The sequence below is a fragment of the Oryctolagus cuniculus genome, chromosome X (genome assembly GCF_964237555.1).
Source record: "Oryctolagus cuniculus chromosome X, mOryCun1.1, whole genome shotgun sequence".
Taxonomy (NCBI): domain Eukaryota; kingdom Metazoa; phylum Chordata; class Mammalia; order Lagomorpha; family Leporidae; genus Oryctolagus; species Oryctolagus cuniculus.
This window is the reverse complement of record NC_091453.1, coordinates 95,971,638-95,990,692: the sequence shown is the minus strand read 5'-3', so window position 1 is coordinate 95,990,692 and position 19,055 is coordinate 95,971,638. Positions and strand designations below refer to the sequence as shown.

General features: G+C 35.2%; 1 protein-coding gene and 1 pseudogene across 3 annotated transcripts in view; one reads left to right on the top strand and one right to left on the bottom strand.

Moving 5' to 3' along the window:
- The window catches only part of DIAPH2 (diaphanous related formin 2), a 938,294-nt gene that overhangs the window by 87,615 nt on the left and 831,624 nt on the right, over positions 1 to 19,055 (top strand). For 2 of the 3 annotated variants that reach the window (XM_051827761.2, XM_051827763.2), the window contains one exon: positions 4,909 to 4,929. The exons of the other annotated variant lie outside the window; for it this stretch is intronic. In XM_051827761.2, coding sequence (XP_051683721.1) covers positions 4,909 to 4,929 — 21 coding nt within the window. The remainder of the gene's footprint in view (positions 1 to 4,908; positions 4,930 to 19,055) is intronic. 3 annotated transcript variants of the gene reach the window in all.
- Positions 7,983 to 10,070, bottom strand: LOC103351989 (E3 ubiquitin-protein ligase RNF6 pseudogene; annotated as a pseudogene).

Here is a 19,055-nt window from a genome sequence, read left to right as displayed (position 1 = left end):
ATAAGCAAAAACCTCGGACCCTCAAGTCCTTGCCTTAATGTGCAATGTACACTGTTCAGGAAATTATATTTTTGTATATATAGCATATATTTCAAAATTGTTCTTTATTAGAAATGAGATATTTCCATTATTATGAACAGGACAGACTAATAAGGGTAGAAGAGATAGAGGAAGTAATAAGTATAGAGTAAATGCAATAGGTTTCGGGGCTGAGCTTTTATGTACTGACAAACGACTGATGACATTTTGCAGGTATTCCAGTTAATATACAGTTTGCTAGATGACAGCTTTGGTTTTTGAGGGAGAAGACACAAACAAAGCACAATCAGCTTTAATTAAGTTTACATTAAAGCTATATGTCTGGTGTCTGCTTGCAAGAACATTTTAGCTGTGTTTTTAATATGTAGTTTTGTCAGCTTTTTCTATTATGTGATGTAAACTCTGGAAGCAGCCTCATAAATTTTACGGTACAACTTCAATATAAAGACAGACACTTAATAGGAGCTTTAATCAAATCTTTTTGTGTGCGTCTCAAGCCTTGAAAATATGCTTCATTGAAAAGACTTGTTATCAATGGAAAACCTTATGTTAATGGAGTATTTTACTTTATTTACTTCCTAAGGTGCTTACAAAAATAATCTTTCTTTTTTCTGGGGCTGGAGGGGGCCAGTAAGAAAAAGTATGATTTTGAAATGAAGAAATCTTTTTTTAATGTAGGGATTATAAAATCACTGTGTATGTATATATGTGTGTGTGTATGTATATATATGCAGTGATTTTATGTGTGTGTTTATGTGCATGGGAATGTATATATTATATGTTTGTATACATGCACACATATACATTTTTAAATATTGATTTTAAGCTTAAAAAGTTGACCAGTGAAGAAAAGAGTTGCTTACTGGAAAAATATATTCTAAAATTATGGGCTTCTCCTATTAGTGCTGTTATCAGTACAGTATTTCTAGTGGCAATTACTAATGCATTTTGCCCTGAATTTTCTGATTATATTGATTCTATACTGTACGTTAAGCAAGCTAAATCTGAATGCTGAACTGTTTAAACATAACGCATTGCAGCTCTGCCAGAGCAGAGCAACAGCATGTTTTTTAATTTGCTTCTGGTATCCAAGGGCAGAAATATGTTTCAAGTGATAAGTGAAATTTGCCATGAGCATCTTTTGCAATAGAATTAGGTGATGCATAGGGTTTTACTTTGAAATTCTGATGAATCTCTTCTCATTTTTGCACTCAAGTTATTGTTCACAGTAAAAGGCTTTAGGAAATGCAGGGTGTACATTCAGTGCTATTTTTCAAATATCTAGAGGCAAATAACAGTAGTAAAACTATATAACTAAATCTGAGTGCAGCAAACAGATAATAATATATGAATAATCATGTGGTGTTTTTAATGATAAGATTTTTGTTAGTGTCTCTGACTCATTTGTTGTTTGTGGAAGTGGGACTGAATATAATGGAGATTACATGAAGCTCTTATTCCTTGACCTTTTATTATTCAGTTTCTATCCACAACTGTTTTTAATTTATTCTCATAGTTTCCCCTTCAACTGACCATAGAAATGCACTTTAAGTTATATGCTCATTTTTCAGATTAAAATGCCAAGATTTCTGTAAATATTAGATGAACTCATTTGAATTGCTTTATTCAAAAGAAGGAAATTGAACATTTCTCAAAAGACTTGAAAATTCCACATTTAAGGCACTACTAGCCTTAAATCATTACTTACTTAGTTTATAAGTCTTATTTCAGCATGCCCAATTCAGCATACCCAGGCGTACCTGACATATGTTCAGCACTTTCATAAGAATTCTAAGATTATTCATTTTTGCTAATATTTTTATGGTCCAAATATTATGATGGAAGAAAGCCTGTTGACAGAATATTTTGAAGCTTTCTCACCTTGGGGAGACATTAATTAGTGCTGTGTTTTTTCTATCATTAACAATATAAAAATTGTTTATGCAGTTTCCTTTTGAAGGTAAGAAGAATGGCATTTAGTGACAAACAATACTCTAATCCTTTGACCTCTTCATGATCAGAACAATAAAATTTTTACCAATTATAGCCAAATGTATGAGTGCTTACTTGTGAGTAACCAAGGTTTCTATCCTGCTGTCTTTCTCTATGCTTTAAAAATGCTTTGAGTGTCTTGTAATTTTATAATGCTTACTTTTTCATTATAGTGATATATCCAGTAAATATAAATTTTTTCCTCATTGAAAACAAATGTGATAAAAACTATTACTTTATGAAAATGTTTTTATAAAGTAGTCAGAATTTTCATCCTGAGGTAAAAACAAAGTTATGGGCTAGGGTCTATGGTGGAAACATATTGATTACAGTTACCTGTGAAACATATGAGAATGATAGTTAAATTTAAACACAAATTGTACATTTTTCCACTTAACACATGCAGTAGTTATTTTGCATGGGATCTAAAAGCAAATAAAACATGAACTCAGTAAGAAATATCCATCATACTCCTGGGTTCCTGGCTAAGGATGTTAAAGCAAGCTGAAACTATACACAGATATGTCATCCAAACCTATTTCTACAGCACATGAGGTTTTTTGTTTTAACTTTGCTAAAATTAGCATCCAATATGGGACTATTAAGGAAATCATAAGGTAATGATGAAAACTATTGCTTAATTTTTTTCTTCCTAAAGTCCCATAATAAAGAAAGTTGTATCAGTGTTAAAAGGAAAATAATTTGAATAACTATCAGTGATTAATGAATGTTGAATAGGCGAGTGGAGAAGAACCTCTTCTTTGAATTTATTCTCCATGATTTGGGCTTTTTTTTTCTTTGCAGTATATATGTTTATGGACCTGACTTAAGGTAGTTTGTACATATAGACAATTCGGCTAAAAATAACCTGGAAAAGTCCATTTTTAAAACACCAGCATATGTTTTCAGAAATGGAAAAGTATGCTTTGTTAATATTGCAGAAGTTATCCTACCAATTCATAATGTTGAAATAGACAAAACATGTTGATGATTTCAAAGGGATCTTGCATACTCTGAACAGTATTTATAGACATTTTAGAGGAAAAGTTCTCATCTAAGATTAGTTTGCCAAATGCCAATGCATTTATTAGATAATTGAGAAGCTAGTTTGTTTTTAACTTAAATCAATATCTTTGAAGTTGGGATATCAACCTAGGTAAGATTACATTTTTGGAGGATGTGAGCCAATGAATAATATAATTGATTCAATAAAATTTTCAATAGAAAATAATTTAGAACAGTGATACCCACTACATCTACAGATTTGTTAAATTGACCTGTAAAACAAGTAGTTATAAGTTTCAGTATGTCTATGTGTGCATGTGTATACTTTAGTATGGTTTTGCTATTGCTATTATCAGACACTTTCTTTTCCAGGTCTTTGCCAGGTATGGTCTGGATATAATGAAACATTGAGTCCAGACATGACCAAACTAGTTTCACTAGCTTTCTTTGGCTAATCAATCTAATCTAATGCTATACGTGCTTTAGCTAAATGCAGTCATTTTGCAATCCAGATGAATCATTAAGTGGGTCATATTCTGTTTGTTTTGCTGAGTATAGATCTGCTCTAATTGTTAAGACAGGCTTGCATTCTTTTTCTCATGTCTGTGCTAAATAAACAAGAGACAACTATGACCTCTATCTTTTTGGTGGGAGGAAATAATTTACATCAATAGCATATCTTTCAATTCAGAAAATTGTTAATAGTACCAAAGAAACTTTTATTCAACTAAATAATGACTGCTTGTAAGTAGACTATTGAATGATTATTTAAGAAAGCTGATTCTCTGTTTGGAAAACCATGGATTCTTTTGGAATAATTTGCTTGGAAACTCTCCTATCTTTCTGTATCTCGTGATATCCTGTTCAACTTAGGATTCTTACTGAGATTTCAATTAAATTTGATTTCTATTTTTAAAGCACTATCTGAAAAAATAGAGCACATTTTTATAATCACTACTGTCAGATTAATGGTTTTAGATTGTGGATTAGCTCTTTTTTTGGACTCTGCTTGATATTCAAGTGTTAGAATTTGATAACAATGATTTTATTTAGATTTTGGTGTAAGATTATGTTTAGGACTATGCGTTTATTTCCTGTTTTTTTTTTAAAACACAATTCTACCTTTCAGAAATTCTTTTCTCTCTTATCCATTAGGAAAACTCAATCAAAGTTGCAAATTTTCAACTGTTTCTTCCTTATGAATATTTGCATGTTTAGCTTCTTTGTCTTTACATTATGTAGAAAACTGTGATCTTAAAATAGAAATGCTAGGATGACCTAGAAAACTACAGTAATAAGCAATATATCTGCTTTGTAATTTTCAAGTATAATATGAAATAGTATTATTCACAATATGAAATATCCTAGTTTTCGAGCTAAAGTTCACTTCTGAACTTAATGCAAGCTTTAAATGCAACAATAAAATTCTAAAATACCTTATTTAAATCTTACTAGTATACCTTCTATTAAAAAGAAAGGGAAAAAGGGAATATTTGGGAAAAATCCATTTTCTATTGATAATTTTTGAGGGGCTGAAAGGTAGTAAAATATCTGATGTTGGATTACATTTAACTTTGCATCACTTGATATTTAGATTGCAGTATATAAGGATTAAAAATCCTCAAATAGTGCTTATCCTTTATTTGGGAACCCTTACTCCACAGACTTTAAAACAGTTTTGAAATATAACAGAAATTAATATTAATGTGTTTGTTTTAGCTTCTGGATCTGAAGTATTAGACGTATCAATAGGGTTAGCTATTTACTAATTTACTAAACACTTAACTTCTGTGAAAAGCTTCTGATTACTAATATTGTTGCTGTTTGTTTTTTTTCACACTGTAACCATTCTTCGTTGACCACTGCATGCAGATAGTTGGAAGTAAAGTTACGGTGAGTACAAAAGATGTGTTTTACCCTTAGATGTAAATTTGTGCTTTTGGGAATTGTAATTTTTTATGATAGTATTTAATATATTTGGCTCCTCTTTTGGTATATATTTTACCAAAACACTGAGATTAATATTAAGATCAGATAATTAGAATTTAGCTCTGGTAAGTATTTTTTCCTGTAATTTTGGTAAATGCTTGTGTATTTAGAATTAGCAGTGGTTACTTTTTGGGGGGGCATTGTGCCTTTGTCAGTCTTTGGGGTTCTGATGAAATTGTGTGCTTTACCTCAATTTCTCACTATGGCAGAGACAGTGACTCCTAAAATATTGGTTTATGCTAATATGAATTTTATTAAAACATCTCATTTTGTGTAATTAGAACAATCCTTGCCTTGCAGTCAGGAGGCCTGGGTGCTTGCTTTTGTTGGGTGCTAATACTCTGTGACTTTGGGCAAATCATGTAATTTTTCTGGGGTTCAATTATTAAATGGGTAAACTGGAATGATTCATTTAAATTATATCTTAAGGTTCTTTCCATTGCTGTCATGAAAATGTTTTATACACAAGACTCTATATTTCAGTGCTATAATTACATGATGCACTATTCCTTCACAAGCTCAAAGTGGCCTGTGTTGTGTTGAGGAGTATTTGTAATTACCTTGCTTTCATGAGTAAATATTTAGAGAATAGTGTAGGAAACATCATCTTTATTTAGGGGACAGGCTAGGAAACATGTTTAATATCACTGAGTACTAAGGTCTGTAGAATAGTAAATATCTTTAATATTTGTATTGTTTTTAAAAATTGATTCCTTTAATAGTTTTTATAAATTGTGACATTTTTGCAGAAAGGCTATCAGCTTTCAGAGACATTTTTAAAATCAGCAAAATTTATTTATTGCATATAGTATTTCAAGAACCATGCTAGGTATTTAGAAGAGTGGAAAATAAAAGTAAGATAAGACTTTCTAGTTGATACATGTTGAAATAATCAAACCTTAAATTGTGAAGCTGACAATACATATTATAGGAATTGCTTAAGTACGAGAGAAATAAGGTTGGAATAATTAGAGAAAGCTGCATTAAAATGTCTAAAGTTAAGTTGGGCTTTCAGAAATAGTTTTGATAACTGGGGTTTGACTAGGGAAAAGAGACTATGGTTTCTGGGTTCAATAATACATGCAGAGGTCTGGAGAGAACCAAACCATGTGTGTTGCGGGGGACAGAGAAGAGGGATGTGGGAGATGAGGTTGACTTTCTTGGAACAAAGAATTTTCATTGGAAAGATGAAGACAGTTAATTTGAAAGAGAGTCTGGAAGTCCAGGCAGAAACTAGTTTGACCATGGAACTAAAATAATGAAAGCAACGTTTAAGGAAAATAAATTTGATAGGTGAGTGGGTTGGATTAGGCTAATGGTTCTCAAACTTCACAGTACCTCAGATGCAAATCTTGTCTTCCTCTCCAATGATGATGATTCAGTCTGGGATGTGACCAGGAAATTTGTGTTTTTATCTAGCACCATAGGAAGTTCTGTGAAGGCAGGCTGGGGAGCACACTTGAAGAAATTATAGACTTTTTTGGTTTAATATTTATTGGTAGAAAGAGATCATCAATGCATATTTTGTGTTTTATAAACCTTACATTCTCTTAATGATCTTTGTTGTATTTGAAATTTTCTAGCCTCCAAGTGAACTTATCTATGCATGTAATTCTTCATTGACATTTTTTAGATTTTAAAACTAAATATGAGAAACCATGCATATTGTATACTTCACTTAATAGTACAAAGAATTATTTGCACATTCAAAAAAGTCACAAAAAGGCTGAAATCAAGTTAAATAATCTATGTGTTCTAAATTTTCCACATTCCATTTCTGAATAAAGAGATACTTTTTCAGTGTTATATATTGCTTGTTGTCTACTAAGTCAGATTGTCAGAGATGCTTCAGTAAATTATCTGCATTTTAAAATTACATCTTAATCCACTTCAAGAGATGATCTTGTCAACATTAAACATTATGCCATGTGCAGTATTGTCCCAAAAGCTTAAATAAGAATTAAACTTGAAGTTTTTAGACTGAATATTTTAATCTTAAAATTATGTAACTATACATATGCATACGGTATCCTGCACATTAAATTATTTCAAGTAACTTAAAGTATTTAGCAAACATTCAGCCAAACACTCTTTCAAAGGCTTATTTAGACATCAATGTCTAGATACTGTACTATGCCTATGAAACTTGAAAATCCAAGTAAAGTCTGCTGTAGTTTAATATAAAGATTGACCTTTTTTAACTTTTATTTGATAAATATAAATTTCCAAAGTACAACTTTTGGATTATAGCGTTTTTTCCCTCATACCATCCTTCCCACCAGCAAACCATCCCATCTCCCACTCCCTCTCCCATCCCATTCTTCATTAAGATTCATTTTTAATTATCTTTATTTGTAGAAGATCAAGTTAGCATCTATTAAGTAAAGATTTCAGCAGTTTGCACCCACACAGACACACAAAGTATAAAGTACTGTTTGAATAATAGTTTTACCGTTAATTTGCATAGTACAACACATTAAGGACAGAGATCCTACATGGGGAGTAAGTGCACAGTGACTCCGTTGTTGATTTAACAATTGACACTCTTATTTATGACGTCAGTAATCACCCAAGGCTCTTGTTATGAGCTGCCAAGGCTATGGAAGCCTCTTGAGTTCACAAACTCTGACCTTATATAGACAAGGCCATAATCAAAGTGGACATTCTCTCTGAATTGTGCAGATATAAAAGTGCTTAGCATGAGAGAATTACCAAAATAAAAACATCTTAAAGGTTATTTGGTTTTAGCAATAGTAACTATTCTGTATTTTCGGGTAATCTAACATTTGCACATTAAATTTTATATACATTTTATCTTTTTATCAACTTAAAACATACAAAAATAGTTCAAGCTATAATCTGTTATTTTTCATCTTGGTTAGCTCATCACAAATAACTAAGCAAATGAATGCCTGAATACTCAACTCTATTAAAATACAATATCTGACTAGATCTCATTACTTCACCCATTGTTTGGTATACTGAACCTGCCAGCAGATTGGACAAGTACATTTCTCGGAGAGCCACCGGTCAATACAATGAATGTGAAACTCATGCATGCAAGTGAACTGCCTGAGTTTGTTTCCAGTTATGTAGTCACTGATGCAAACACTACAGATTTTACCTAGCTCACTCTCAGGATTGTTATGCTCATAGTTCCTGGTGGAAAGATTGTCAATCTGGTTAAACCACGGATTCAGTCATCATCATCACCTTCATTTAGTAGAGAAGTGAGCAAGGTGAAGAATAGGTAGTGTCCCAGTTTCAACTAAATTCTTTGAATTTCGCAACAGCCTGCCACCTTTGCTGTCATGGTTTTGGCTACGAAGATGGGTGCTCTCATTTTCCCCATGCATTTCAAAGCTGTCATCTTGGGCCCTCATGTCTTGAGAAGAACCTTCACTGTGCTGGCTGCTGTCATTAGCTGTAGCTAGCTAAGTTATTCAGTTCTGAGTGCATCTCTGGCAAGTGCTGACCATGTCTTTGAATCTCTGAATCAGATTCAGCCTCCATTAGAGAACTTAGTTCTCCAGACCCAGTCATGATCTGCCTTAAAATTGTCCTCAGAGCAAGTGATGATGGCTCGACAAGTTCATTCTCAGAAATCCTATGAAGAGGAACTGTTATAGTACTAACATAGGTTTGAATCCCTAACCTGTCTAAATGAGAAATAGTTTTGTGAAAGCCCGCACTATTGCTTTCAATAGTGACTGTATTTTCTGCTAGCCCTACTCTCGATTGAGTTCTGTTTGCAATACTATCCTGATCTCTATTTTCCCCAGGATGAATCCTTCTCACTTGAAGGTCCAGGGTGATTGTTGGATGCTGTCGTATAGCAGTTGAGGATCTGCTGGATTCTTTACCTTCTTGTCATGTGATTCTTGACACAGGTCTTAAATTAGAGAATGGGGTATATGCGGTACTTCTGCATCCTGTATCTTGCTCTACAAAGACGTCAAAGGCATGAGTTATACCTCTTCTTCTCCTAACAGACCTTCTAATGGTTTGCTGTACAGGTCTACTTTCCCTTTGGGAATTATAAATAGTGCCACTGTGTCTCTGAATTGGTGAATGGCTTTGTCTACTGGAGGTAGATTGTAATCTTATTAGCTCTAATTTTTGCTTTGTATTCCTCACTGTAACATTAGTTCTAGCCCCATTTTCCCAAACATGTGCTACTGCAAATCATTGCCCCTCTCTTTGCCTGAGTGCACTGCCACCTGACTGGTTTGCATGACTACTGAAATTAGGGCACAAAGCATTTGTTCTAGGAATGTGACCTGTGCCCCCAATTCCATTTCTCAATCTTCCCGATGTTGGGTTGATTTTTTGACTGAATTCTGCCCCCTTGAGCCAAACCTGTTCCTTGGAGTGTTGGAACCACTGCCATTAAAATTCATTGAGTTTTGGCTTCTTGTTCGCCTAGCCACAGGACTACTTGATCTTTGTTGTCTATTTCTAGTGTGATCTCTGTTAATATCTGAAAGTGGAATGTGCATATAATCTTCTCCATCAACTTCAGCTCCCCTATTTTCATGATTTATGTGGATTTCCAGACTAAACCAAACTCTCCACTGTTTTGGTTTATTTGACTCACAGCTCTCCAAGTTTGGTTCCCATTTTGTCCACTTTGAGTAGAATTTCCTGTGCGATGAAAGGTGTTCAGCCATTCAAGCAGAGAATCTTCATTTGAACTTTCTCTAGGGAATGTTGGGTCTCTGTTACTTGTCCCATTTCTCAGGTCAGGCTGAGATGATAGTTGTTCCTTAACTCCATCTAACCATTGCTTCAGCTCTTCTAATGTTGTTTCTCCAGGGGTGCCTAAAAGATTATGATCGCTCATTAACTGTTAATCTTCATCAATGAGTTCACTAATAAATTGCTAATAGGCTTCTTCTCTGTGGAGACACTCCTGTTGCCACTTTCTCTCATTCTCATGATAGTTATGGTCTTGAGAGGAAGCTTCTTCACCACCACCATCTGATCTAGATCTAAACTGACTCATACTGAGCTGCCTTATTTTTCTTTCAGCATGCTTTTAACATATGCACTGGTGTCTTTATGTTAATTGCGTGTGCCTTTTTGAGAGCTGCCCATCTCATTAGAAGTTGGGTAGTCTGCCTTCCACTCGGAGAACAATCTGCGGCATGTTTCTGTCTTTTCTCGGGTGCCAGCATCTGGGACTGGGAGGTGGAAGGGCTTGTAGCCGGTTCTCTGAGGACCACTGTGCCCTGTAATCATCCACTGAGCATAAAGCTGAAAATCTATGTGCTGCAGTTTGGGATTGTCCCCCTGGTGGGGCAGCTGTGGAAGAGGAATGGCAAGCCCCACCCCTTCCTGCCGGACCTTCCTTTCAAGCTTTCATAGCCAGGCCTCCTCTGCGGTGGAGAGAGCTCCACTGCCAGCCAGGGATTCAGAAATGATAGATGAGAATGGATTTGTTTCGGGCATTACCAATGAACCTTTTGAATGTCTCAGTTAGGACCTGCATTGAATTGGAGGCTAGCTGTATGAATGGTGGGGTTAAATAAGGGAGTTTGGGAAGTTATAGGCATCTTGAGCTTATTTTAATATGGGCTTCAGCCAGCCTGTATTTGTGGACTTGGCACCATAAGTAATCCAATGGCCTTTGCTAGAAGCAAATAAAATATTACTGATTCTTCCACATATAATGAGTTACTAAATTGTTGATTATGTCTCCTAAATAAGTCTCTAACTCTTTTCCTTAATTACATACACTGTTACTTCCTTAGTTCAGTCTCTCACCATTTAACATAGTTGTGATTGCTGTAGACTTCTAAGTTGTCTGCTTCAGTCTCTCACCCTGTCTGTGCCTGTTCTACAGCATTACCAGAGATCACTCTGTTTCTCTTGTCACACCTTCATATGGCTCTGTGTCACCCTTTGTGATCTCATCTCTGCCTCCTTTTCTAATTTCATCTCCATCTGCCTTCTTACATGTTCCTGTCTTCCATCCATTTAGGAACACTTGGCAGTTCCTTAACACTCTTTCCTTTAATACCTCTAAATCAAATATATTTTATTTCTTTAAGCTGGAATTCCCTTTTCTACTTTAGTGTGTACAGCAAGCTCCTAAATAGCCATCAAGAATAAGCTTTATGTCAATCTTAGGAGAAGCTGTGCTAGTTAACTCCTTCCCTCCCATAGCACCATTGCATATAGCTCTCATAATATTTAATATATTGTACTATAGTAAGTCATTTGAAGGTCCCTTTGTCCCAATAGCTTGTGCCTTTAAAGAAGCTAGGTCTAATGAAGACCAAAAAGGAAACAGAATAAAGATAGGACCTGAAGATGCAATACAGTAAAGATTGCAAAGTGACAGGCCAGCAAGCTATATTTGGTCCATATATATGGTTTCCAGAACGAATGGAAAAACAGTATAATGAGATAGATGCTATGTTTGATCAGCAATATAAACTATTCTATACACACTGTCTTGTAACCTATTTTTCACATTTGAGTGTTCAAATGCTGCGATAAAGGATTGAAACTATAGGAATCAGCTTCTAAACGAGGAAATGATGAAGGGTTAGTTTCAGAGTTTAGGTGGGAGAGTCCCCTTACCGAAGACTTTGTTGTTGTTGTTTTCATGCAACTAGTAGAAGGAGTGAGAAAATGATATATAAAATCACTTTGGTGAAAGGCATATACAAACGGGCTTATGTGTCATTGTCTCATTAGTCTTTAAAAATAGGAGGTGTTTGTTCATTGATTAAAAGTACAGTTATGGATTTCTTGGAGGTGTTCCAGAGAGAAGAAATTCTAGAATAACTATTCTGAGTTATGTGATTGCCTGGAGATTTTTTTTTTTTTTTGACAGGCAGAGTGGATAGTGAGAGAGAGAGACAGAGAGAAAGGTCTTCCTTTTGCCATTTGTTCACCCTCCAATGGCCGCCACGGCTGGTGCGCTGCGGCCGGCGCACCATGCCAATCCGAAGGCAGGAGCCAGGTGCCTCTCCTGGTCTCCCGTGGGGTGCAGGGCCCAAGCACTTGGGCCATCCTCCACTGCCTTCCCGGGCTACAGCAGAGAGCTGGCCTGGAAGAGGGGCAAACAGGAAAGAATCCGGCACCCCGACCAGGACTAAAATACAGTGGTCAAAATTTGAGCGATAGAAAATTTAGATAAAAATTGAAAACATGGAATATATAATGAATTGGTCTGCATGGTCATGTTTTTCCTTTGTCTGTCCACTGTTACCTAGAAGCAGAACTGAAGTCATTTGAGGCCCTCCTAAATTTGAATTACTATCAGCTTTACTTTGAACTATTTTTCTTTTTAAATTTTAATTTAAAAGTCAAACTAGAAAACTGCCTATTATCTGAACATAATCACCCCATTAGCTTCAGACAGTATGCTTCTAACTTTGCTCCTGGAATCTTTTTTATATAGAATTTTTTTTTGCTTCTATAAGCATTCTGCCCATCTCCACAGCTCTTTGATGAAGGTTATGTTGATCTTGATTCCCAATTCCCCCTTTCTCCTAGTAATTTATCTGAACTCCAATAGCACTTTAGTTTTAACTCTCCTATAAAATCTGTCTCTTATAGCTCCTGTTATATATTTCTTAAGGATATCTTATATAATCCCCCATTTGTTTTCTAATAATCTATATCCTTGAATAATGCCCTATACCATCCCATGTATCTGCTTTCTTGTTCCAAATATAGACTCTTTCAAGAATGCAAATAGAGGTAATGGATCCAGAAGTAAATGGATATGGGTTTGGATTCTATTATATACTAGCTGTGTAACCTTTAATAATTTACACCTTTCTGAAGCTTTTGCTCCCCATTGATAAAATGAAGACAGTGATACCAAATTCAAGATAGCTTTTTAAAAAAGATTTATTTATTTGAAAGACAGAGAGGCAGAGAAAGAGAGAGAGAGAGAGAGAGAGACCTTTTGTCTGCTGTTTCACTCCCCAAGTGGCTTCAACAGCCAGAGCTGGGCTGATCTGAAGCCAGAAGCCGGGAGGTTAGTCTGGGTCTCCCACGTGAGTACAGGGCCCAAGGACTTGGACCATCTTCCGCTGCTTTCCCAGATTCATTAGCAGGGAGCTGGATCAGAAGTGGAGCAGCTGGGATTTGAACTGCTACCCATATCGAATTCTGGCACTGCAGGCATTGGCTTTATCTGCTATACCACAATGCCAGCCCCTCAAAATAGTTTTGACAAGTATTATTTATATGAAAAACCTTATGAAAAATAGGTCAGAATTAATTTTTAATGAGTAAACTGAATTCTACAAAATACTTGGTGTGAAAGGCGTAAAACATAAAGACTACATGGTAAAATGAGTTAAGTCTATGAGGCATGTTTCTTTTTGTCTTTTTTGTTGAGTATACAAGATATATGCTATTTGAAGATTTTGAAGGGAGAACTAGGGTTTGTTATGGGTTGAGAATGGTGGGAAGGATTCAGATGCTGTTGGAAGAGCATTTAGCTAATATATTGGGAACCATGTATTATGTGATGTGGATTATTGCTGGACTTGGAGAACAAATTCATATGTAGTCACAGGTTAATAGTGACAAGGTTATTTTAAAGATGTAATACAGTATTTGAGGATTTGATATCCTGTTCATGAAGAGAAATTAAAATATCTACTTGAAGATGCAAAGAAAGTTTGAAATAGGATAAAGTTAGAAAAAACTGAATGACTTTTTACTGGCTTCTGTTTCTACATAAATATCAAAGAATTTTGTGAATCAATATGGTTTTTATTTTTTACAACAAATTGTATAAATCAGATTTATAAAACTAATATGATTAATTTGATTTCATTATAAGCCAAGAATAATTTATTCACAGGTGGGAAAATAAGCATACTTTTGTGAATAAAAATGTAAAACTTGGCATGATTATTTATGGTAATTGGAAAATAGAATTATAATGGCCACATCTTAGAATATTAGATTTAAGGTACTTTAGTGACACAAATAGTTGAGTGTTTAGGGTAACAGCAGGGGCTTTTGGGAAAACTATTTATCTTGCCATTAGAGAGATCTGAGTATGGATCCCTGATTCACCAGCTCATTCATTCTTTGTGACCTTGTAAGCTTCTCTAGTCACAGTTTCATTCCTTTCTTGAACAAAAAGTTACTGAGGACCTGTTATGTGCCAAGCACTATTCTACGTGCTAGAATGATGAACCAAGCAAATCAGATCCTCATGGAGCTTACATTATGGTTGGAGAAACATTTAATAAGACAGATATCAAACATAACGGTAGGCAGCATTAAGTGCTGAAGCAAACAAAAGCATGATGAGGAAGGAGAGAGTGCCTATTTTACATAGGCAAAGTCTCTGAACCAATGACATTTCAACATAGACCTGAAGGAAAATAGGGAGAGTCATGCAGATTTCCAGGGGAGAACTGTCTAGAAAGAGGAAATATCAAAGGAGAAGACCTTGATGTACAGGAGTGTGCTTGGAGTATTTGAAGAACAGCACAGAGGCCCGTGTTGGAGAGAAAGTATAGGGGCATTTAATAACCAACTTCAACAGTTAGTCAAAGAAGTGTAAAAACACATTAGCATAATTATATATTTGGAAAGATAGGTTGAAGCCATTTTAGGAGAGAGATACCAAGGAATTTCTTAAGAGTCTGTGAGGATCTCTGGAAGGTTTTGAGCATTGAAATGACAAAATCCAAGGTGTATTTGAGGAAGATTAATGTAGTAGCGGAGATTGGAGAGGTTAGAGACAAGGGCAGAGAGATCAAGCTAGGGTTGCAATAGTTTAAGTAACACGGCCCTGATGTGGAGTGTTGTCAGTAGGAACTAAATGGAGGGTATAGACGAGAGAAAGATTGTGAAGGTAGAACGTATCAGCCTCAGCAAGTGATTAAAAAGGGCAGAGGAGATGTATGAGTCAATAATGACTGAAATTTCAAGCATGGGTGACTAAAATGACTCCAGAATTCATACAGAAGTCAGGAGCAAGACCAAGTGTACAGTAAAAGATGATGAGTTCAGTTACACATGTTAATCAAGGAGAAATTATCAAAATCACAGAAGCTAGCACCATGCAAGAGCATTTCTGTAGCTCTTGTAGCATTCACAGTACAATTTTATAATTTGCTTCTCTATTTCAGACTATTACTTTAACTACTTTAAATATGCCTTCTCTACATTGTACATCAACCGTCAGGACAAGAGCTGATCAAGTCACTGTTTCTCATAGTGTCCATTTCACTTCAACAAGTTTCCCCTTTGGTGCTCAGTTAGTTGTCGCCGATCAGGGAGAACATATGATATTTGTCCCTTTGGGACTGGGTTAATTCACTCAGCATGATGTTTTCCAAATTCCTCCATCTTGTTGCAAATGACTGGGTTTCGTTGCTTTTGACTGCTGTGTAGTATTCTATAGAGTACATGTCCCATAATTTCTTTATCCAGTCTACTGTTGATGGGCATTTGGGTTGGTTCCAGGTCTTAGCTATTGTGAATTGAGCTGCAATAAACATTAATGTGCAGACTGCTTTTTTGTTTGCCAATTTAATTTCCTTTGGGTAAATTCCCAGGAGTGGGATGGCTGGGTTGAATGGAAGGGTTATATTCAGGTTTCTGAGGAATCTCCAGACTGCCTTCCATAGTGGCTTTACCAGTTTGCATTCCCACCAACAGTGGGTTAGTGTCCCTTTTTCCCCACATCCTAAAGGGACAAATACCACTTGTTCTCCTTGATAGGTGACAACTAACTGAGCACCAAAAAGGAAACCTGTTAAAGTGAAATGAACACTATGAGAAACGGTGACTTGATCAGCCCTCACCCTGACTGTTGATGAGCAGCTTAATATGTTATCCCTCTTAGTATTTTTGTTTGTTTGTTCTACTTAATACTTTTGGTTGAATACTGTAATCAATACACAATTCTTCTTAAGTGCTGAAACTTAACTGAAAAGTGATCGCTGTTAAATGTAAGAGTGGGAATAAGAGAGGGAAGAGATGTGCAATTCGGGACATGCTCAAGCTGACTTACCTCCAACGGTAGAGTTAGAAACATACCAGGGGATTCCAATTCAATCCCATCGAGGTGGCATGTACCAATGCCATCTCACTAGTCCCAGTGATCAATTTCTGTTCACAATTGATCGTAATGATAGGACTAAGAAGCAAAGGGATCACATAAACAAGAATAGTGTCTGCAAATACTAGCTGATAGAATCAAAAAGGGAGAGAATGATCCAACATGGGAAGTGAGATACACAGCAGATCCATTGAATGGCAAATGTCCGAAACAGCGCTCTGGCCTCATAATCAGCCCTTAAGGCATGCGGATCCGGCTGAAATGCCCATGAGAGTATTTCAGGCATGGAAAGCCAAGACACTCTGGGGGGGAAAAAAAACCTAAATGAAAGATCTCTGTGAGTGAGATCCCAGTGGAAAGAATGGGTCATCAAAGAAGGAGGTACCTTTCTCTGAAGGGAGGAGAGAACTTCCACTTTGACCATGGCCTTGTCTAAATAGGATCAGAGTCAGTGAACTCAGGGGGCTTCCATAGCCTTGGCAGCTCATGACAAGAGCCGAGGTTGATTACGGATGCCATAAACAAGAGTTTCAATTCGTTAAGTCAACAACAGGAGTCACTGTGCACTTACTCCTCATGTAGGATCTTTGTCCTTAGTGTGCTGTACATTGAGATTTAATGCTATAACTAGTACTCAAACAGTATTTTTCACTTTATGTTTCTGTGTGGGAGCAAACTGTTGAAATCTTTACTTAATGTATGCTAAACTGAGCTTCTGTATATAAAGAGAATCGAAAATGAATCTTGATGTGAATGGAAGGGGAGAGGGAGTGGATAAGAGGAGGGTTGCGGGTGGGAGGGACGTTATGAGGGGGAAGCCATTGTAATCCATATTCTGTACTTTGGAAATTTATATTCATTAAATAAAATTAAAAAAAAAATATGCCTTCTCTACATTGCTGCTGAGCTATTTTTGTTTATTCCAATAACATTTATCTGATTATAAACTGGAGCTTGAATAGTTTTAGTAGATAATGAAGGTTTATAGAGATGACTTAGTGGACTCAGATGGACAAGAGCTAACCATTTTGGTGGCCTTGTAGTATTATTTACCATGTAAATCATCTTACATAAATAAGAGGCCAAACACCTACATAACCTCAGTCAAGAAGACAACCCCATAATAGTGAAGATTTGGCAGAAATGTATGCTTCTCTGCTTTAATTAAGGTGTGGGAATCATGATCACTAATTTAGTAACTATTGCAGGACCTTTTTCTCAAAACAAAGCCAAATGAATTTGTTCCCCAAGGCTGGCAAGCAAGGTAATACTGAGAGTAAGTCCTGTTAAAAGTATAAACTTATGGCCAGGATCAAAGTGATAAATTCAAGATGTTTTTGATGTGTTCCTTACTGTCAGCCACCTAGTAATATCCCTAAAATACCACTAAGCATGGCTGTATGTATTTGTTAGATGTTAAGCTTTACTAGTTTATTAATAGAGTAATATATCAATCATTATCTTGTATAATGCAAACTTGTTCTAGGCCAATTGTATTATATCAGGGACAAAAGATTGTCGTATTTTACCATTTTTTGTCTTTTTATAATTGTGTAGTCCAGAAGGGGGAGACAAAACATTGATTATTGGAGTTTGACATTGCAGCTTCATGATGCTAAAGCATCTCTTTTGCACTTCAATTTGATATTTTTTTCTATGGGTTTAGAAATTGTAAGGAAGTCACTACTGTAAAAATTTAGTTTTTATGATGGGAATATTTTTGTTAAAAATATAAATTCAATCAGAATAAATAATCAATGCCATTATTTTTAATGAGTATATATAAAGTAGGAAAACTTACTGAGTAATCAGATGAAACTAAGACCTGAGACTATTTAATGATGTTATATTATAAATGATCTTTTAAAAATAACACAGATACTATTAAGTACCAATTTCAGTCTTTATTAATTTCACATTCATTATATACAATGTGTAGCCCATTTCTATTTCCTAATGTTTTAATACTGCAAGCTGACTTGTGTATTATACCTCTTTTGGATAGGGATATTTGCATATGTTTTGAAAGGTTTTATTATTTAAATCTCTAGCAATCTGTTTCCTTCTAGCATAATCTCATAAATTACATTATTTTATCATGTCAGATTAAATTCACGGTTAAAGGAATGCTAAGATAATGTAGGTTTTGAAATATTAGCAAGTCATCTTTGGGCATTTGAAAATGTCTAAAGTGACAGCATCTGTATTGGCATTGTTCAGAGACATATTTATAATTTGATTGTATTAATATTTATGAATATGGGTAGTTATGTTTTATAATATGTCCTGATACTGGAAATGAAAAGATTTGCTTTTCATGTAAGATTCTGCATTACAAATTCATTAGTTCTGTATTTTTTTGTGATCACCTTATAAATTTCTATTGAGAATATTTCCGTGTATGTAATCAGATTGAAGAGTAGGTTGAAAATCTGATGCTTTATATAAGACATTTAAAACAAGTATAGGCCTTTATTTAAGGTTGAGTAGATTTGTTTTACTTTTCAACTGTGTTTTGATCTATATAGCATAATATATGTGTATAGATATTCATGTAAGTGTTTTAGTTGTTGAGTAATATAGTTTTTATACTATGTGTACTTTAAGAGATACGTGTAAAATTTGCTGTTTTTTTTTTTAGCTTTTATTTTTTATTTTTTTTTATCTTTTATTTAATGAATATAAATTTCCAAAGTACGACTCATGTGTTACAATGGCTTCCCCCCCCATACCGTCCCTCCCACCCACAACCCCCCCCTTCCCACTCCCTCTCCCCCTCCATTCACGTCAAGATTCATTTTTGATTATCTTAATATACAGAAGATCAGCCTAGCATACCTTAAGTAAGTATTTCAACAGTTTGCTCCCACACAGAAACATAAAGTGAAAAATAATAGATGATTTTTTTTAAATGATGATGAAATCAGATCAGACCTATTGTCATGTTTAATCCCAGTGAGAGTCAAGTTGGGAA